Here is a 21,496-nt window from a genome sequence, read left to right as displayed (position 1 = left end):
CGTACTCCTGCAGCTAGCCTGAGCTGCTGTGGCCACACTGCTATTTTTAGCAAGTAGAGCATAGGCGCTGACTTCCCCTCTGCCCAGTGGGTGCTCGACCCCCCCGCCCCTGCCCTCATTCCACCTCTTCCCCAAAGGCCCTGCCCCATCCTGCCTTTTCCCACCCTAGCCCTGCCCCTATTCCACACCCTTCCCCGCTCTTCCTTCTCCCTCCTGGAAAGTCCTAAGCACCACCGAACAGCTGTTAAGTGGCAGGGAGGGTGCAGGAAGCACTGGGAAAGGAGCAGGGATGCGGCATGCTCAGGAAATGGAGAAATAGGCGAAGAGGGGGGAGCTTGGCTGCCAGTGGGTGCGGAGCCCCTGCTAATTTTTCCCTGTGAGTGCTCCAGCCCTGGAGCACCCACGGAGTTGGTGCCTATGAGCTAGAGCACCTGTCTACCCCTGCTGGAAAGCTCCCTTTCAGCCACAGTATAGACACACCCCTTGTGAGTGCCGGTCGCTGCCCGTCTCTCTAGACAAAACTCAGTAGAGGAAACAGACAGTGGCAAGTGAAGTAGCATCCTGGAGGTCACACAGCAGGTGGGTGGAAGGAACAGAACCTGTATCTCCTGAGTCCCAGCCTGGTGCCCTATCCACCAGACCATGCCTCTGTTACAAAGGTGGTTCTCATTGTCTCCATTGTACAGGTGTGGCAGCGAGGCAGGGAGCCATTATGTGCCTCCCTCTTTGCTGGGGTTGTTGTCCCTGCTGGTTGGAGTTGCGTAGGTCTGCCAGTCTGTGGCCCACGCTGGGGCTCGTTCCCGCTCCCTAGAGCCCCACACTGAGTGGGTCACACGCGCTGCAGGGCAGACGGTCCCTGGGAGTGATGGCTAAATGGTTTTCCCAGGGAAGGGGAATATCTGTCACAGAAGAGTCTTTCCTCCTGCCTTCCAGATCTTGGCCTCCCTGGAGGAGCAGAACTTCACAGAGGCCTGGGGGAAGAAGGCGAAGGAACTCTATGGCTCCATCTGGAAGAATTTCACAGACACTCAGCTGAAGAGTATCATTGGCTCCCTCCAGACCCTGGGGCCTTCCAACCTGCCCCTGGACAAGCGTCAGCAGGTAGGCGTCTTGCTCTGGTCTCAAAGAACGGGTGGGGAAGCGACAGCCAGTGAAGCTAAGGGCATGTCTACACTGCAGTTAGACACCTGTGGCTGGCCCGTGCCAGCTGACTTGGGCTTGAGCAATGGTTTTTTTTTTTAATTGCAGTGTAGATGGTTGAGCTGGAGCCTGGGCTCTAGGGCCCTGTGAGATGGGAGGGTCCCAGAGCTTGAAGTCTACACTGCAATTTAACAGCCCCGCAGCCTGAGCCCCGCGAGCTCAAGTCAGGTGGTATGGGCCAGCCATGGGTGTCTAACTGCATGTAGACTTACCCCCAAGTCACTGAGGGGTTGGGGAGAGAGAGCAAGAGAATGATCAGGGTGGTGTGTGTGTGTGTGTGTGTGCGCGCGCGCACACGCATGGACAGGGTGGAGTCTTCAGGGCTCAGCTGGGTCTTGGGTAGGCACTTGAGTGGGTCTCGGGTAGGTTTTGCAGGGGTCTCAGGTAGGAGCTTCAGACATAGGAGGTCATCAGAAAATCCATCTTTTGGTTTGTGAATGGAGCCCCGTTGATGGGGAGTCACCAGCTCCATCTAAAATATGGAGCTCTGCAGCTAGGATTTTCCCAGCTGCTTTTCTGCCTCCAAAGGCCCATTGGCCCCACTGCAGGCCTGCTGTGAGCGGGTGCAGCTCCACCCGCTTGGACGACGGGCCACCTGCCTGAGCCTGCCTTCAGGAGGCGAGAATCTCCATTCACTCCAGCATGAACAGGCAGGGCGAAACCTGGCAAAGAGCGAAGCAGCGGCAGTAGCAGAGTCCAGCGACTGCAGGCGAAAGGTGGGAAACACCAACCCAGACATGCTGGGCCTGCTTCCCACTGTCTCCCCCTCTTCCCCCCGATAATAACTCCGTGCAACAGGGGCCCTGCTGTGCAGAGATCCAGGTCTGCCAGATCCTGGCTGCCTGCACAAGCGCTCCCGGTGCCGGGCATGTTCCAGGGCAAAGCTGTGGTGGAAGGAGGCATGGCTGTGCTGGACTTGTGCTCCAGTGATTCTGCATCCCCCCATGGCCCCATAGGCACAGATCAGCCAGGCAGTGGCAGATAGGAGAGCCAGGTCTCCGATTCCGTGCCTGACTGTTCGTACCACGGCAGTTTGCGTGCTCTGACTAGGTCTCTTATCCAGCTATCAGCTTCAGCGCATGGCCTATGTCAGGGGTTCTCAAACTGGGGGTCGTGAGGTTATTACATGGGGGGTCGCGAGCTGTCAGGCTCCACCCCAAACCCCGCTTTGCCTCCAGCATTGATAATGGTGTTAAATATATATATAAGTGTTTTTAATGTATAAGGAAGGGTTGCACTCAGAGGCTTGCTGTGTGAAAGGCGTCCCCAGTACAAAAGTCTGAGAACCCCCTGGCCCTACATGGATTTAGTAAATATAGAGTCACGATTTATAACCAGCAGTAGGGCTGTTTCCCCAGCCCAGGAAGGATTAAATACTATGCCCAGGTCACTGGCAGACCCTTTCCTCAGTATATGGTTTGTTCATTCCAAGAACTAACTAGCAAAGTGACCCAGAACAAAGCTGATCCCCTGGTCACCAAAGGCTGCCGGGGTCAGAGGTCTTTCTCTCTGCTCCAGGACCAGGCCCAGGAGTCCGCCAACTTCCCTCTTGCAGCTCCCGTTCCAGCTGGGTGTGATAATCAAACAGGACTGGCTGGCCCGGTCAGGCCCCTGACCCTTATAAGAGCAGACTCCCTCTTAGTTAGTCACCATGGTTGTCCTTTAAAGGTAAGTCAGTGCATGCCAGTGCTGCCCCAGGGGGGAGCAAGTAGGGCAATTTGCCCCAGACCCCGGGCCCCACAGGGGCCCCCATGAGAATTTTTCGGATCCTTCACTCGCTCCGGGGGCCCCAGAAAACTCTCGCGGGGTTGGAGCCCCTGGAGCTGCTTCTGCTCCGGGTCTTCGGCAGCATGGGGTCTTTCCGCTCCAGTGTGGAAGGACCTCCACCGCCGAATTACCACCGAAGACCTGGCCCTTCGGCAGCAGGTCCCACTTCGGTGGTAATTCAGCTGTGGGGGGCCCCCACTGCGGGTCTTCAGGGCACTTTGGCAGTGGGTCCGGGAGTGGAAGAACCCCCCCGCCACCGAAGACCCCAGGCCCCCTGAATTCTCTGGACGGCCCTGGTGCATGCTCATGTACTGTGGACGCCACGAGGAACCCTCATGCAATTAGAATAAGGCCAACGCAGATGTGGAGGGAAGAGCGGAAAGCCATCAGGGTCATCATATAGGAGCATGAGGTAGCAGGCAGCGTGTTCACATCGGCCCAAGGGAGACTGACGTTGAAACGGATGGGAACCCTCCAACTCTCGGGCCAGGAGAGGTGCGAGCGGGCCAGCGAAGGCAGAGAGCAGAAGGAGACGATGCTGTGTTGGGCAGCGTGTCGAGTGCCTAAGGAACCACAGGGGAGGGTGTGTGACAGGGAAGTGGATTCTCTTGGAAGACGTAAACACTGCGAGCGAATTGAAACCCAGCGGGTGCTGAGGTGCTTCCCGTGGGAAGGAGAAGAACCAGGGAGCCAGAAATAAATCGACGGGCCCCAGTCCTGCGGAGGCGTGAGACACTGTAGGGAGACCAGAGGGAGGCTGGGCGCCAGGGCCTGTGTTTTTCAAAGCCCTTAGTGATTCTGGGGGCCCAAGCTGAGATTGGTCTGAAGGGGGCCTGGTTTGCAGAGGGCAGATGCTTGGCAGAATCAGGCCCCTTAAAGGCCTCCCAAATTGAGCACCCTCCCCCACAAAAAAATCACTCGTCACTTTGGTACATGTAGCCCCAGTGGTGGAGGGGCCCTGCCCCAGGCTTCAGATTGAGGAGAAGAAAGGGGAACGGTTCCTAGCAGCTTGATTTAGAGTCTGAAATTCTGCGCCTCCAGGAGGTGCAGGCCCAACCTCCCGGCCCACGGCGCTGGAGGGCAAAGGCAGCTTTCGGTCACCTTCTCACCCTGGGCTGTCACAGAGGTCAGCGTGGGCCCTGCTCTAAAATCAGCTCAGCCAGCAGCCTCATTCATGACACCCGCCCAGGGCGGCCTGTTGGGCCAGAGAGTCGATGGTGCGGAGAGGCATGGAGATGCCACTCCATCCTGAGAACCGGTCCCAAGCCCTCCTGCAAAGGAAGGCTGGGCCCCCGGCTGTCTACGTAGGTACTTCTCTGCCTCCCATCCCCATAGCATCTGAGCCACTCACAGTGGTTAGTGAGTGCAGCCTCCCAACATGCCTGGGAGGCAGGGCAGGGATCTTCTCTCATTGTACAGGTGGGGAACTGAGGCCCAGAGAGGTTAAGTGACTTGCCTGAGGTCACCCAGGGCTGTGGCAGAATAGGGGCTGTCAGGACCATCCTGCCTCTCTTACAAGGTTGCTGTGTCAGGACTATAGTTTGCTATGGGGCAAGGAGGCCAATTCCACCCTCTCAGACTTTTCATGTGCACTCCCTTTGGCCCCTGCCAAATTTTTAAATTTGCAGGGTATCAGACATTCACACCTAATGGTCTAGTCTAGATGCTGCTACAACTCCCCTCAACCCCCAAGATTTTTTCTGAAATGACGCCCCTGCTGCCTACCACGAGTTTCGCCTTTTCTGATTCCCAGGGCATCAATGTTTCCAAGCCTCAGGGCTTCGATCGAAATTACTTTTTCTGTACCTTGCTGGCCAGGTGTATGGCCAGCAATGGGTGGGAGCCCCCGCCGGAATGGCTGCAACCGCCGCTTTGTTTCATCAGTGGCTACTGCTCTTGCCTGGCAAGAACGCCAGCCTGAGCCAATTTGTCCTGCAGCTTGGGCAATGCGTTTGCACGAACGCTTCAGTCCGCAGCGGTAAAAGGCTGCAGTGCTGATCTGATCGCACTTTGCATTGGTGTAAACAACTCCGTGAGGCAATGGGGAATCAGGCCCTCAGGACGGAGCAGTGAGGGTACAAAGGGCAGCCATCTTGGAGGCACAGACTGGTATCACATCTGCTACACCATGCCAAGGGGCACTCAAGGGTAGCTGGGGACAAGCACTGGGGTAGTGGCCTCAAATGAACGGGTCAGAGAAGCAAAGACCGCACGTTTTTATTTTGATCTGGGGAGGAAACATCATTGAGATATGAAGGGAACAGGGAGGGCAGGAGTTGCAGCCAGGCCAGTTTACACACTGTCAATAAAATGAACAATGGAGCGGGACAGGGTGCTAAAGAAAATACAGGCAGGAAAGGGGAGAGAGCAGAAATGAAAACAGCAGCAGCTTTGGCAGGAAATCACTGCCCAGGCTAGAATTTTTCCAGGCCGTTCCTGTGGTCAGGAGAAGCCCCACGGGATGGTCATGGTTGTTACCCACTCCAGAAGTTAGCAAGCTGAGGGGAAGGGGGAGCAATTAGTCAGGCATGAGTCAGCGGGAAGAGCACCACCTCGTGACTGACTGGCCGCAGCTCGTGGGCGCTCCAGGGCTGCCTCCCATCCATGTGCAGACCCTGCCCAGATCTGAAGAGCCCACGGGGTTAGCGGTGCTGGGAATGTGGGCAGCGGGTTGCTCCGGGGAATGCTGGAGACTGGGCAAGTTACTGCTCTCCGCAGAAACCCTTTTGCCTGGCTCCCTGGCGGGCAAGTGGAGTCTGATTTAAAAGCAAGGGGTGACTCCAGAGACCCTGAGCTTTGCTAAGCCAACCCTACTCCTAACCCTGAGCAAGTCTAACCAGACTCATTCTGCCTGTGCCCACCAGCACCCTTTCCTCCCAGCAAAGCAAACCTCACCGTGGCGCATAGCCTGGCCCTGTGCTGGCGCCAGCAAAGCTCCATGCAGCTGAATAGGAGGCAGACAGGGAAGGCACAGGGGGCTTGTCAGGTAGGAATTGCAAGGGTCCAGGCCGCCTTCTGCCCAACAGCTTATGTTGTCATTTAATCAGGTGCAAAGTGCTACCAAAGCCGAAGTCTGCACCCACTGGGACTGGTGAGAGTGTTACACACTCGCTCTGTGCATAGTGAAATCATTTGCACTGGTGAGAGTATTTCACACCTGCAAAATGTAGCAGTAGAGGGAAAGGACAATATAAATAGCTGTGCTCCTGGCCACCTGAAGAGCTACTGCTTCTTTTAAAAGGACTTTCAGTTAGGGTATTCCCCCAGAGTGGGCCTTTCCTCCCAAAGGGCTTTCACAGCTGTATCAGTGAGAATCATTTTACCCACCACTGCAATGCAGCCCCCTCTGGGGGGCAATGTGGCAGCTGTTCAAAACATGACGCCACACGGCAATTTAGGACAAGACGCGCTAATGACCGTTCCATTGAAAGCTTAAGGGGAAGTTTAGGGAGCAGGATGTGATTTCCCGAACTGGAATTCGGCCGGAACAATGGGGCTAACCATTCTACTTATCTGAAACCCACCGTGGGATCTTTAGTGGTCACGAGTGGTCAGGGCCTCAGGCCTCCTTCTCATCATCTAAGCCACACTTTCAGCAGCATCAAGAATGCCCCCATAGCTTCACGAGAAGAGCACCAGCAGAGCCTAGAGGCCTCCACCGGGATCAGGGTCCCATCCTCGTGCTGGGGGCTGCACACCCGCAGAGTGAGAGTCCCTGCTGCAAAGACCCAACCACCTAAATAGACAGGAAGGGAAACAACTTCAGGCAGCCCGTGGCAGAACCAGGAATAGAGACCAATTCTCCTAACTCAGCATCCTATCCACCCGGCCCCCCTGCTTGCTGAATACAATTCCAGCAGCACTTCTCTGGCTTCCTGGTCAATCCAAGGAACTGTATTCCCTGCAGATCTGAGTGCTGCCGCAGTCAGTCCCATGGGGTAGGTGGGTCCACAGCCCAGCGTTCACTGGCAGCTGGCTAACCTGGGCTATATTAGGACGCTCCCCGCCTACAGAATGGTTCCCTGATCAGAAAGGGTCATAGACCATCGATGAGGCAGCTTTTCCTGGCATAAGGGGAGGTGGCCACGCTGGGATGTAGGTGCCTTGGCAGAGCAGGGGGAGGGCAGGGGTGGATTGGCAGGGTGGTGCAGATCAGGCTGGTAAAGATGGGGAGTGGGTGTGAAAACTGGCAGAGGAGAGGTTGTTGCAGAGGACTCGGGTGCCTTAGCGAAGAGCTGTGGGTGGGGGGCAGTGGAGCAGGACTGGAATAGCGGTGGGGGCTGCAGGTTGAGCTGGGGGTGTACTGGCAGAGTGGTGAATAGCAGGGTCGCTCTAGGTCAAGATTGAGTTGTGTTGGTAGATTATGGGGCAGGGAAGGGATCCTTTGCACAGCATCTGTCCACCCTCTGTCCGCCACAGTATTCATCTGGCCCTCGGGATGGGTGTCCCTCATTTTCGATGAATCCCACATAAGCTTGACATGGTCTCACTAAGGCTGGAGGCAGGAGGGCTGACTCAGGAACTCAGGGTCACTGACACTGTTCGTTACACCCCATCACCACTCCTCATTGTGGGCCGCTGAGCTGTCTCGGCCTGGGGCAGGTTGGGAGATGCATGGCCTGGCTCCTCCTAACCAGTCAGATCGGCTCCCCATTTTTAATGAGCACTAACAAAGCACACCCACAGAACCGCACACTCCACCTTCATGCATGCACAGCCGCCCTTCTACCAAATCACTCCTCGCATACAGCCCCCCAACCACACACATGCCCAGCCTCCTTCTTCCACACATTAAATGACACCAGGCAAACTGCACACACAGCCACCCCCTACCTGCATTCCCATTCACCCTCACAAACTCACACACAAAAGTACCCCCACAAAACTACATGCACGTACAATTTTTTTCCACCACAACATACTTCTGCATGCAGGTGTGCACCCCTCCCGTCTACACATGCACCAAACTACAGGCATTCACAACCTCCCTGGAAAAACGACATGCACAGAGAACCACGTACCAAAGTGAAAGGAGCCTCAGAGGCGCTGTCAATACGTAGGCGGGGTATCCCCCTGCCTGAACTCAGACTGTATTATCCATGTGTTGAAGGAACCCCTGATTCCATGTCCTTTGACCCCTAACACCTGCTTTTCCCTCCTCCCCCAGTACAACACCATCCTGAGCGAGATGGACAATATCTATTCCACTGCCAAGGTGTGTCCTCCAAACCAGACCTCCAGCTGCTGGGCTCTGGAGCCAGGTATGGTGCCTTCCCATCCCAGCTGGGTAGGAGCCCTCGGCCCAATGACCCATATTATGTCGCTTTCTGAATGTCGAAGCTCCTTGCTCAGGGGATGGGCCTGAGCCTGCAAGGTGCTGAGTGCCCTCAGCCTCTGCCAGAGCCAATGGGAGCAGAGTGTGATCAGCACCTTCCAGATTTGGGTCCCTTCTCGAGGAAGCAAGAAAGCAGCGCAAAGCCTCCTGCTTGCTCAGTGGCCCCAATGCTCCTGGTCTGTGGGAGTTTGATCACTGACTTCAGTGGAATTTGGAAGCTCGAAGCCAAGGTTGGTAGTTGAAGGGAAGGAAATCAGACTCCTCAGTTCAGCTGGGTACGCGATGGGCCCTTAGACACTTTCTCTGAAGTCTCAGGCACTGGCTGCTCACCACAGGCAGGTGACAGGGTCCAACAGCATGGGATCTCCTACGCTAGACAATCCTCCCTGCCCCAAACTCAGGAGTGCTCCTGCTCAGAGGGGACTGGAAGGCTGCCACTGAACTGGAGATGGGGGGAGGGGAGGAGAAAGGGGGTGTCGGGCTGCTCCTGGTGGACGTTAGAGTCAACAAGCCTTCCTGCATCACAATCTCTGCTCCATATCAGAGGGGTAGTCGTGTTAGTCTGGATCTGTAAAAGCAGCAAAGAATCCTGTGGCACTTTATAGACTAACAGACGTTTTGGAGCATGAGCTTTCGTGGGTGAATACCCACTTCGTCAGTTGCATCTGAGGAAGTGGGTATTCACCCAGGAAAGCTCATGCTCCAAAACGTCTGTTAGTCTATAAGGTGCCACAGGATTCTTTGCTGCTTTTACAACCTCTGCTCCCTCCACAGCCGCAGGATCCTGCTCCAGTTTCAGATGTCCAGTGCCCCAGGTGGGGGGGGGGTGGGGCAGCTTGGATCTGGGGTGTTTGTTCAGCATGTTACAGGCACAGGAGCCATTGGGGTTTGGTCTGCAGATACCCCACCATTCCCAGAGCTCTGGCCCACTGTGAAGCCAGAGGACTGTCTGGCACCCCGATGTTTGTGAGTGTTTGGGTCCCAGCTCAGGCCCGTCTCCTCTTGATCCACATGCCCTAGAGAACCTGACAGGGGTTCACACCCCTCCCTCTGCCCTAGCCTGTGTCCATGCAGCTGGGGGTCTGTGCAGCCCTGGGAAGTTGGGGAGACCTATTGTGAGTGGAAAGAAACTCCCCCCGCGCGCCACGAAAGCTGGCGTGACTCTCTGTCGTCTTTGTCTCTTTTGTGCCTCAGAGATAACCGACATCATGGCCAACTCCCGTAGCTACAAGAAGTTGCTCTACGCCTGGGAGGGCTGGCACAGCTCAGCTGGAAACCCCCTGAGGTCCAAGTATGAGGAGTTTGTGACGCTGAGCAACGAGGCCTACAGTATGGACGGTGAGAGGGACTTAGGACATCTGCTGTTGCAGGCATCTCTGTCACCAAGCAGAGGGTGGGGGAGCCTCACAAACCAGCCCCCAAATTCAGAAACACCTGGTGGAGGACAATCGCTCCTCCTAGGGTCAGGAGGCACCTCTCCTCCCTAAGTCGCCCCATGTCCACAGCACGGCATTGCATGAGGAGTGCATTCGAGGCATCAGAGTCGCGTCTTGCCTGCGTGTAAACCAGGGAACCCCGCTGGTGGAAGTGAGGGGAGAGTCAAGCCTGGGACGTTCTGCATCGTCTCATGCCACATCTGACACTGGGCAACGCAGGATGCCTGCCTCGATGGCTGGGGGTCCATTTCAGCATGGCAGCCCCTGTAGACTGGGGCAGTAGCCGGGGCTCAGTTTCCGCATTGCTGGTGCATTCTTGCTCAGCTACACATCAGTAGGGTTTCCCCAGTGAAATGTAAGTGAGATCAGACTCTGGCCCACTGTGCGAGATCTCTGGGTCTGGCCAAGCTCTGGTCTGCAGCAAAGGGAACCTCGGGGCTGCTCTAGCCTGGGCATAGCAGAGTTCTGGTCACGCCCCCTTTCATCTGACCACACCCCTTTTCCTCTGGCCATGCCCCTGATGAGTAAAGCCTGGAAAATGAGCAGGGATGTACCAGCTGGGGATTCCCCTCTATCCCCCACTGGCAGCTCATCTGGAGGGGCAGGTGTCCCTACCCACTGGCACAGGGCCTCCCTCTGCCTTTCGTGCATCCTTCCAGCAGGCATCCTTGCTCCCCCAGGGATGATTTTGTGCAGAAAGGCAAGGAGGGGCGGTCCCCGAAATGCCGTCCCTTGGCAGGATGCTGAAGTTCATTGCTGTCGGCCCCGTGCTCTCCGTTGCCAGGTTTCAAGGATACCGGTGCTTACTGGCGCTCCTGGTATGACTCGTCCACGTTTGAGGATGATCTGGAGGAACTCTACCACCAGCTGGAGCCCCTCTACCTGAACCTCCACGCCTTCGTCAGGAGGAAGCTGTATGAACGCTACGGCCCCACGTACATCAACCTCCAGGGCCCCATCCCTGCTCATTTACTGGGTAAGTGGGCACAAGGCAGGTGCTGAGGCCACTGGGGAGGGACGCTCGCCTCTCCCACACTAGAGTGTGAAGGCAGTAGCTGCCTGAGGAGGATGGGGGTGTGCCCATGCAGATCTGGGCTGGGCTGGGCTGGGGGCAGTGCAGGCTGACGTTGTGATAAGGGTATTGGGAGGAGGGTGGACATGAGGTCAGCAACAGGGATGGGGAACTGTGGAGTGTTTGGGTAGCAGTGGGAGGTGGGATTCGGGGAAGGCAGCTGCAGACCTCCGTGCCCAGCTCTGGATATTACATGTACATTGTACCCTGTGGGGAGTTGTTGGCAGCCAGGATCGAGCCCAAGGCCTCTGGATCTAAAGGCATGAGCCTCCCCTGCCTGAGCTAAAAGATCCAGCGCTGCCTGTATCCCAGCTACCCCCAGAGCAGGACAGAGCACCCTGCCGAGTGGGTTCCATACCCGCCCTGCTCTTGTTCCTCTGCTCCTTCCCTCCACCAGCACAGCTCGGGGGCCACTGGGCGTAGCAGGTGCTGCTCTGCACTCAGCTCCCACAGCAACGCTGAATGAGGCCCAAGGGCTCCTGTGGCGTTGATGGGCCCCCATCACATGGGGTGGCTGTGGGAGATCCTACACACTGAGGTTCTGCCTTGGCATTAAAGATCTCCAGGGCACTTTCTCTCAGAGAGGAGATTTCCCAGCACCTGCCACTTCTGCATGCTCTGGGGCGACCCCCCTAACTCCAGTGGTGGCTGCGTTTCAACAGTGCTGCCTACCCAGAGTTTGCAGAGTGCTTTGAGCTGTAACATAGTCCCAGATCAGCCAATCACTGTGTGACGCTCACGCATGCTGGTGGCCCCCGACAATCAGGCCATGTGAGCGGCACAGCTGCTCGAGCTGGGAGCATATTGGAGCTGTTCTCAGTTTATCAGCCCAGAGCAGCTGCTCAAGGCAGTTCCAGATCTCCCCAAAGAGAGGAAAACAGCAGAGGGAAGAACCCAAACACAGCCCAGCGCCAGGTCTGACCAGGAATTCCCAGATATTTAGCACTGGAACAGATTCCTCCACCCACCCGTGCACGCTAATTACATGGCTTTGCAGTTGAATTTATGCCAGGCGATTGGGCGGCGGGGGTAGGGGGGAGCACGAGGGAATGGGAAGTGCTTGGAGACAAGCTCTGTGCATGAGGTCGCATAGACTGTCGGGAACCACCCTGCATGCAGTAGTTATGGCAGGGCACCACAGCGCCTTCCCAAGAGCTGGGGCAGGGTTAGGAAATCAGACAATTGCAGAGATCCCGGCAGAGGGCATATGATCCCGCTCCGCCGCCATTACCCCATCTCCTCCCTCACCTGCTGGCATCAGCAACCCGCTCTTCCATAGTGCCCGTCATCCGAAGAGCTTCCCGCACTTTTCCCAGCATCCTCCCTGTTGTCCAAAGGTGTGAAACAGAGTCACGGATTTGCCTGGGAATCACCCAATGAGTCAATGGCAGGGCAGGCAACAGAGCCTGGGAGGCCCTGTGCTATGCTCTGACCATTGGACCGCGCTTCCTCTTATTGCAGCTAGAGACAAGGAAAGGAAACCTCTCCTTCTGCAGCTCCAAAAGGTGCTGAAACAAGGGAGGAAAGTGAAGGAGCCATCATATGCCTTCTCCCAGACGAGCTCCTGCTGCTTTCCAAAGCCCCCTTTCTCCAGGGATGCTCCAGTAGGCGGCAGTCTGTTCTGTTCAGTTGCCTGCAGCCAGGCCAAGCTCTCTCCCTGGAGGAAAGGGTGCCGATGGGCCTGGAGCTCTCTGCCCCGTCTGGAGGCAGCCAGCGTTGGTTCATAGGAACAGCTGCCTGCTGGAGCAAACCCCTGAGCTGTGCTGTTCTCTCTCCAGGCAACATGTGGGCCCAGCAATGGAACAACATCTATGATATGATGGTCCCCTTCCCGGATAAACCCAACCTGGATGTCACCAGCACCATGGTGCAGCAAGTAAGAACCTGGCGGCCATTCGCTGTCCTTGTTTAGCCTCTTGCCCCGAAGTCTGACATGGGGCTTGAGAGCGGGGATTGTGGGTAGAGGCAGGTAAATCACCCTGCAAGAGATGAGGACACCCGGGAGGTTTGCCCCCTGCATAGCACAGGCCAGAGGACTTCCCTGCATTGATTCCTGGTTGAATGAGAGCAGACCTTTTAGTAAAACATCGGGTTTGGATATGCAAATTCCCAGTGATGGAGAATGCAGTGCCACAGTGCAGGGCTCATGGGGGTGATCGTAGCACCACCAGCCCAAGGCCAACAGCAGAGGGAGAAAGAGAGGGGGGCTTCCCTTTTCTGGTCACTGCCCCCAGGGGAAACTCACCACAAAGAGCCATTTTCAGTGGCAACCGCCTCCAGGTCTGAGCCCCAGGGCGAATCTAATTTTCTGGTGAAGGGCTGATAAAAAGGGTGCCAACTTGGACAAATCTGCTTTGGCCGCCCTCCCAGATTCTCTTAGGCAAGATCCAGGCGAAGGAATGTTACTCGGTGTGCGCAGCGTGGGAATAGAATGGGGCCAATTCCTCCTGGGTGCAGCAGCTGTATTGCAGGCAAGGGGACTGGACCCAGGGTGGAATTTGGCCCAAGAAAGAGAAAAAAGCGAGAGAAAGGCTGAGAGGAAATAGAGAAGGAAGGGAAGAGGGCGGAAGATAAGCAGCAGGGTGTGAGTGAGAGATTTCTTCTTGGGCAGACAGAGAGACTCCAGGCAGCTGGACCCAGTGAGCCAAAGGAAAGCTCCAGGGTCCCCAGCTTGCATCACCGTGGGCCACTCACATGCTCTTAGCACAGTTAATGGGCGATTCCTCGGCACAGCTTGTGTCTCCCGGCTCTCTGGCTTGGGAGCAGGGCTGGGAAGAGGCTCTCGGTGGGCTGGGCAGGAGACGAGCAAGGGAGGACCCGCCAGCTGATTGAGTGGTAACAGAGCCTGGGCCCTGCCCTCTGAGCATCGTGATGCGGGGAGCGGGTAGAGGGTTAACGATCCAACCCAGCGGGCCTGATTTGTCAGGGCCCTGCACGTCATGTCATCATCTGCACCAGTGTGTGTGTGTGGGAACCACCAGTCTGGTTTGCGCTAATGCAAATGGCTGCGCGAGGTTCTGGGCTGCAGGAGAGGAGCTTGACTTGTTTAGTGTCCTGCTGCTGACATCCTCTTAGCTACCAGCGTTTCTCGGGCTGCCCTGCCTTGGTGTATCTCAGCAGCCTTATGCAGGTACCGTGCTTCCCATAGGAGCCATTTCTTGAAGTGGGGGAGCTGCCCCACTGTATCTATCCTGGGGATCAGCAGAGAGCCCTGTTCTCCAGGGCTGTGAACCCGGCCCCCTTGGAAAAGACGTGACCCTCCCACTGCTGAGGCTTGCACTGCCTGGCTGGCGCGGGAGCGTCCCAGCCCCAGGCAGCCTTCTGGCTTGTGTAACGATGGCTTCCCCCGGCTCTGCTTGCCCAGAACTGGAACGCGACGCACATGTTCCGGGTCGCCGAGGAGTTCTTCACCTCGCTGGGCCTGCTGGGGATGCCGCCGGAGTTCTGGGAGAAGTCCATGCTGGAGAAGCCGGTGGACGGGCGGGAGGTGGTGTGTCACGCTTCCGCCTGGGACTTCTACAACCGCAGGGACTTCAGGTGTGTGGGGGCAGGAGGCCAGGCCCGACTGGAGAGAGTGGCTGGGGAGCTGCTTGACTCCTGGGAAGGGTGGGCTGGGGAAGGGGACAAGGAATCTGGTGGGTGGGAGGGAGCTGAGTGCAGCAGCTGCCAGGGAACACGTCCGGTTGCCTCAGTAGCCCAGCCAGCCGCACTTCTGCTTTCTTCCTAGCAGCTCCTGAGATAGGAGTTAGGCCTGGTCAACATGTACTGTCATAGCTATGTTGGTCAGGAGTGTGACAGCCACCCCCCACCCCCCGAAACGATGCCGGCAACCGGAGGGTGATCCCCCCCACATCTCCTAGCCACATAATCATGCCGGCAACCTCCAGTGTGACCCCTCCCGCACCTCCTAGCCACATAACCATGCCAGCAACCCCAGGGTGATTCCCCCCCCCCATCTTCTAGCCACATAACCGTGCCGGCAACCTCCAGTGTGACCCCTCCCGCACCTCCTAGCCACATAATCATGCCAGCAACCCAAGGGTGACCCCCCCCAATCTCCTAGCCACATACCAATGCCAGCAAGCCAAGGGTGATTTCCCACCCCCCATCTCCTAGCCACATAACCATGCCAGCAACCCGAGGGTGACCCCCCCCATCTCCTAGTCACATAACCATACCGGCAACCCGAGGGTGACCCCCCCCATCTCCTAGTCACATAATCATACCAGCAACCCGAGGGTGACCTCCCGGCACATCTCCTAGTCACATAACCATGCTAACAAACCCTCAGGGTGACCCCCCTCACCTCCTAGTGACATAACCATGCCAGCAAAGCTCTGAGGGTGAACCCCCCCCGCACCTCCTAGCCATGTAACCATGCCAGCAACCCCCCCAGCAGAGATGCAGCTATTGGGGGTTTCTGCCTGCATAGCTAACATGTTCCCATCCCAGCAGAACTCCTCCTCCCATCGGCGTACGCTGTGTCCACGCTCGGGGGCTGTAGTGTAGCCATTGCCTTAGCTGCAGCTGGGAATGAAGGTGACGTTCCCATCCGGCTTAGCAGCCCGTGTTCTCCCCTCTCCACTGACACCAACTGCCGGAGTCCCGCTTTCCATTGACCCTCCCCAGCACCCTAGGGTCCCTTCTGTGCTGCTGTGAGCATCCGTTACTGGGGGGGAGCTAGTATGTTGCTTCCCACCTGCTAGGGACTACCAGGCTCCCTCCCGGGACTGAGTGTATCCCAGCAGGGGGGAGCAGGTGGCTTAAAGGGCGCGTGTGGCCAAGACTCTGCCTCTCGCCCTGCAGGATCAAGCAGTGCACCACCGTCACCATGGAGCAGCTGTTCACGGTGCACCACGAGATGGGCCACGTCGAGTACTACCTGCAGTACAAGGACCAGCCAGTCACCTTCCGCAGCGGGGCCAACCCTGGCTTCCACGAGGCCATTGGAGACGTCATGAGCCTGTCGGTCTCCACCCCCGGCCATCTCAAGAAGATCGGGCTCCTCAGCCAAGTCACCCAGGATGCAGGTACCAGCGGGGATGTGCCCCCAAGGCACCAGGAACCAGATACCTCCTCTGAACGGGAGGCAGGGAGAGGGCAGGGTGGGTAGGGGGCTGCAGCATGAGCTGAGATCTGTGGGGAGGAAAAATGCCCTATAGAGCCAGGGCCCTGGCTATGGCTGCTCTGAGCCCGGGCACCTTCCACACACTCTCCCCTGCCTCTGGCGTGCAAGTTGCTAACTCTGCCGTTCATGCCCAAGCGTGTCTTTAGGCTGGAGGGGTTTGGGCTCCCAGCTGTCATCACAGCCCCAGCTGCCCTGTCCCTCCAGCTCTTGTGTCGCATGTTGGCTGGTGCGGGAGAGTGAGTCCATCTGAATCCAGAGTGAGCTCTGAGGGGATTTTCTGAGTGCTTCTAGCTGTGGTTGTGCCTTGCCTGGGGACTGCTGTCCGCCCTGGTGCAGCTCATATGTCCCAGGCTGGTGCATTTATTTTCACTCACACCTAGCACTTGTGTGGCATTCTTAAATCGAGAGATCTCAGAGCACTTCCCAAAGTGCGTGAATATCGTTATCGCTGTTTGACAAAGGGAGAAACTAAGGGACAGAGAGGTTAAGGCATGTGACCAGGGTTATATGGCACTTCCGTGGCAGAGTTAGGACAAGACCCTGGCAGTTATTAGCATGAGGGGCCTGTAAGCCACAATTAGCCCATGCTGCCTCCCACAGCAGCACCTGAAAGTAATGGCCTAGATTCTCAGCTGGCGTAAATTGGCCTAACTCCACTGACTTCAATGGAGCTACACCAGCTTACACCAGATGAGGATCTGGACCCGGATGTCCAGAGACATGGGCAGCGGAGAGGGCAGCATGAGTCTAAGGAATCCAGCTAGCATCCTCCTGACCAACAGCAGGACAGTTGTTCACTTCCCTTTCCAAGGAATGAACCTTCCCCCCTCCCTCAATCCTGCTCCGGCCAAAGACCTGTTTGGGCTGAGATTCGGGGCTCGCCTGGTTCTGAAGCCCTGGGCACTTGCCCGCCCTGCTGCCCTCGGTACTGCTCGTTGAGGGGCAGGAAGGAGAAACAGCTCATTTAAATAACCCAGCCAAAGGCTAACCTGGCAGGTCCAGGCTTTTCCGTGAAGTGAGCATCTTTGCGAGGAGAAGGAGGAGCACGCGAGCAAGTGTGATGATGGGAAGGCTCAGCAAAGGTCACTGGCAATTCGCTGCTTCTGATGAGAGCGGTTGATTTGCCGCTCGGGGGGAGGGCAGCCGGGGCTTTACTGGTGGCTGTTGTGCCCAATCCAATTGCTGATCGCCAAGACAGCGAGGTTAGCAGCCACCCTGCGTGCGCTGGGTCAGCACGGGGAGCAAAGGCTGGGACCCAGGCAGCTCTTCCTCAGGGAAAACTGTCCCTGGGCCTGAGCTCGCCAGCTCCCTGGGGTGCTCAGCACCTCTCTGGTTCAGGCCCATGAACGTCAATGGACATTTTGCCTGAGCAAAAACAGCACAAGGACTTGTGGATTATTTGTCCTTAAGATTTGAATGACCATGGGTCCGAGTCTAGTCTCGCTTATCCGGATGCAAAGCAAGAGTCATCCCGCGGCCGGAAGAGCCTTGGGAGTCTCCAACCAGCGCAAGTGCAGAGTCAGGTCCCAGGTTTTGAAAGGGGCCTCCAGCTTTGGAGTGTGATTGCAGGAGTGGGCTGATACCCGGACACTGAGATGCCATTGTCTGCACCCCTGAAGGACTCCCACAGTAACACCTCTGGGTGCTAAATCGCAGGCCGGCTTGGGAACTGGGGCTCTGTGCCTCGTTTGCTTTGAAGCAAACCTTTCTCCCTGCCAACAGAACAGAACTCTCCTGGCACTAGTGTTCCTGGTTTCTTCCTGGAATCTGGACGGAAAGCTCCTTGCAGCCAAGCAAGCCTATTTCCAAGGAGAAGTCAGCTCTCTGGGCTGGGTTTCATGATCTGTGAATTCTGAAAAGACATCCATCTTAGGCCTGGGCCAGCTGTCTGAGTGAAAACGACTAGTTCCTGCTGGAGAAAGGCGAGGCTGGAAAGGATCTGTCCTGGAGCTGGGCTTTAACTGGGCCACATGTTGAGCCAGAAGGCACCAGGTCGAGCCAAATGCATTTTGCAAACTGCTGCTGCAAGCTAGCGGTGGCTTTGCAGGGGAAGGAACGTTCTTGGGATCGTATTTATGCTGATGATTATGATTCCGGCCTGGAGGTCTGCCAGTGCACCTCCATCCTGGCCTGCACAGCTGGAGAGTGCCTTGGGAGCAGCCAAGAACGGGGTCCTATCGGGCTAGGCACTGAACAGAGAGTAGCAGAGAGCCACTGCTTGGAAGCGCTAACAACCCAAATGGGCCAGGCAGACCCGGAGGGGAAGGGGTAGGACATGCCAGCAGAGAGGACTGTGGGATGGCAGCAACTGGCATGATTTCTGTACTTATTGGGTGGGCTTAGGTAGGAGGGGATCAGCTAACTGGAAAGGAGAGGAGTTGGGGAGGGAGATAAGGCAGGGATCAGAGGCTAGGGGTGGAGTGAAAAGACTGAGGAGGATGAGGGGGAGGGTTGGAGCAAACAGCCAATTGCAGGGCTGAGAGAGTCCAATCAAAACAGTAGAAAGTTCTCCAGAAGTCCCCAGCTCCCTGCTTTGGCTGCTTCTGCACCAACCAGCCCAAGACTCTGGCCTGGTGTACACCAGAAACTCAGGTTGGTCTAGCTACCCTGCTCAGGGATGTGCCAACTTCATGCCCCTGAGCGCCAGAGTGAAGCCGACCTGTGCCCTGGTGTAGACACCGCTAGGCTGACAGAAGGATTCTTCTGTCCACCACGCTACTGCATCTCGAGGGGATGGATTTACTAAAGCGATTGGAAGGGTGGAGGGGAGGTACCACCTGGGTCCTGGTGCCACCAGAGTGGGGTTGGAAAGCTGCCTACTCACCACCCAGAGGGGAAAAGTGATCTCTCCGGGGGCTTGTACAGCAGTGACCTGTGCTGACTTCCAGGTGGTTTCCTCTCTAGTTTGTTCCCATTGAACCCATGGGAGTCATGCCAGTGGCTTCACTAGGAGCAGCACCAACCACTGTGGAAACACACAAGAGACCTGCAATATGCACATGGGATCTGGTTCCCTTTGGCCCTGCACCGTGTGCAGTCGGTTCCCGCTGTGCTCAGCGGGTGTGAAATGCTCCCATGTCAGAACGCACCAATTCACACTCGCTTCGCACTGGCCACAGCACCAGAGGCCTGCTCCCCGTTACACCACCCAGACAACGGGGGAGTCAAATTACAGATACACTCGCCTCTGGGCCCATTTACACTGCCAGAGTGGGGCCGTAGTGGGAGTGAGAGGCGGGCCCAAGGTGCAGAGCAGTGGAGAGCTGGACCTGGGACTTTTCTCGTCCTTGTTAGTGAAAAGATGATTCTCATCCTGAACGCAGGTTAGAGACGGAAGAGCTCCTTGTGGTCCCATCCAGCCCAAAACCTGGCCCTGAGTGTGGATGCTGAGCCCTTGGAAATCCTTCCCCATGGGGACGAACACCAGCTGCCTTTCCGCTGCCACAGCGGCTCTCCGAGAGCCAGCTCCGGCGTCCAGCTGTGGGAGAACCGATTTTACGGTTCAGTGGCCGACCTGAAACATCGGGACAAAAATGGTTTTGGGTCGAACAAACCTTGCTTTTGAAGGGGTTTCGGAAAAGAATCCAATCAAATGGACGTAAAATTTGAAACCAAAAGTCGTTTTGAAAGGGAAAAGCACCTTCTTTCGATTTTCTCTTTTTCCGGCTGAAACAATTTGGCGAATTTGGCGTGAATCTCCACGATGCTCTGGGGGAGCCAAAGGTGCAGGGGTGGTTTTTTTGGTAGGGAAAAAATAAAAGTTTTGTCAAAAAAATGTCCCCTCGTTCTAGTCAGGAGAGCCAGGGAGGAGCGTCTAGCGATGCCATTGCTGAAAGAAAGGGACACGTTGAGTCCTGCGCCTGTGTCATGATGCCGTTTCAGCTCCCCCCTGCTAACCTTCCTGCTTCTCTGGCCACCTAAGGAAGCTGCCTTTGCACAACTCCCACCTGCAGGGATCTGGGGGCTTTTTCCAGGAAGCCTGGGCCAACGTCTGCATCCCCCCAGGTCCTTTCTCTGCTTCACTTCGGCTCTGTTTCTTACAGAGAGTGACATCAACTACCTGCTGAAAATGGCCTTGGAGAAGATTGCCTTTCTCCCCTTCGGTTACCTCATTGACCAGTGGCGCTGGAATGTCTTCAGTGGCCGCACCCCCCCTAGTCGCTACAACTACGACTGGTGGTATCTGAGGTGAAGGGCATGTTGGTGTGAATGCACATATGTGTGTGGTTGATGAGCATACATGTGCATGCGTGTTTCTTCTTGCACAGGTGTGGGTGGGTGTGTGCACGTGTGTATGTGAACATGCATGTGTGAAGCATGAATAGTTTTGTGTTATTTCTGGCTTGAAAGATGCACCAGGCAAACAGATGGTGATTGCTTGTGAGGTGCCCGGATTACTTCACCCTCAGCCCCAGAGTGGGCTGAAATGAATAGAAACAGTGTAGTTGGCATTTGACCCTGAAGAATGGGCTGGGACAAATGTGGCTGGAGAAAAGAAGAAACTGACCCAAACGTCAGACCCGAACCTTTCAATGAGGTGGGCAGGTCAGATACCTTTGGGCAGCCATTGTGGCCACCTCTGTGCTTGTGTATCCTGGTTGAGATCAGAAGGGGAGGAACCTTGTGACCAAGGCCGCGCCTGTAATATTTCTGGGAATGGGGAATCCCAGAAATCTGTCAAGAGAGCATGTCCTTAGCTTTGGGAACAGGCCAGTGCTTTGATAGATGAATGGATGGATGAGTGGGTGTATATGTGGATAGTTAGATGGGTACGTTTGTGCGAAGATAGATGGATGGGTATGTGGGTGGGTGGGTGGATGGATGGATCAGTGGTGTATATGTGGATAGAGGAATGGGTATGTTTGTGCAAAGATAGAAGCATGGATATGTGGATGGATGGGTGGGTATATGTGGATAGATGGATGGGTGGGTGGGTGGGTGGGTCGGTGTATATGTGGATGGATGGGTGGGTGGATATGTGGGTGGATGGAGGGGTGGGGAATGTATATGTGGATGGATGGGTGGGTATGTGGGTGGATATGTGGGTGAGTGATGGGTGAGTGGGTCGGTGGATATGTGGATAGATGGATGGGTGGGTATATGGGTGGGTGGATGGATGAGTGGGGGGTGTATATGTGGATAGATGGATGGGTGGGTATATGCATGGGTGGGTGGGTCGGTGTATATGTGGATAGATGGGTGGGTGGATATGTGGGTATATGGGTAGGTGGATGGATGAGTGGGGGAGTGTATATGTGGATGGATGGGTGGGTATGTGGGTGGATATGTGGGTGGGTTGGTGTATATGTGAATAGATGGATGGGTGGGTATGTGGGTGGGTGGGTGGATATGTGTGTATGGGTGGGTGAGGGGATATGGGGATAGATGGATGGGTATGTTTGGTGGGTGGATGGATAGAAATATCTGAAATTAAGCCCCTAACACATTCAGGTTGTTCATCACTAGCTTCCCCTCTTCCTCCTCCTTGTTTCTTGTTTACTCCTCACACCCCGAGGGGTAGCTCATCTGTCTGATTCTTTCAGGCCCCTGCCAATGCT

The 21,496-nt window shown here is 56.2% G+C and overlaps 1 protein-coding gene across 1 annotated transcript in view; it reads left to right on the top strand.

The window, feature by feature from the left end:
- ACE (angiotensin I converting enzyme) overlaps positions 1–21,496 on the top strand; it is a 57,192-nt gene that overhangs the window by 13,487 nt on the left and 22,209 nt on the right. Inside the window, exons 2-9 of the mRNA XM_030541103.1 lie at positions 934–1,101; positions 8,135–8,228; positions 9,497–9,640; positions 10,523–10,714; positions 12,589–12,686; positions 14,175–14,347; positions 15,617–15,840; positions 19,982–20,126. Coding sequence (XP_030396963.1) covers positions 934–1,101; positions 8,135–8,228; positions 9,497–9,640; positions 10,523–10,714; positions 12,589–12,686; positions 14,175–14,347; positions 15,617–15,840; positions 19,982–20,126 — 1,238 coding nt within the window. The remainder of the gene's footprint in view (positions 1–933; positions 1,102–8,134; positions 8,229–9,496; positions 9,641–10,522; positions 10,715–12,588; positions 12,687–14,174; positions 14,348–15,616; positions 15,841–19,981; positions 20,127–21,496) is intronic.

This window comes from Gopherus evgoodei, chromosome 23 (assembly GCF_007399415.2).
Source record: "Gopherus evgoodei ecotype Sinaloan lineage chromosome 23, rGopEvg1_v1.p, whole genome shotgun sequence".
NCBI classification, from domain to species: domain Eukaryota; kingdom Metazoa; phylum Chordata; order Testudines; family Testudinidae; genus Gopherus; species Gopherus evgoodei.
The sequence above is the reverse complement of the archived record's forward strand: the minus strand, read 5'-3'. Positions and strand labels throughout refer to the sequence as shown.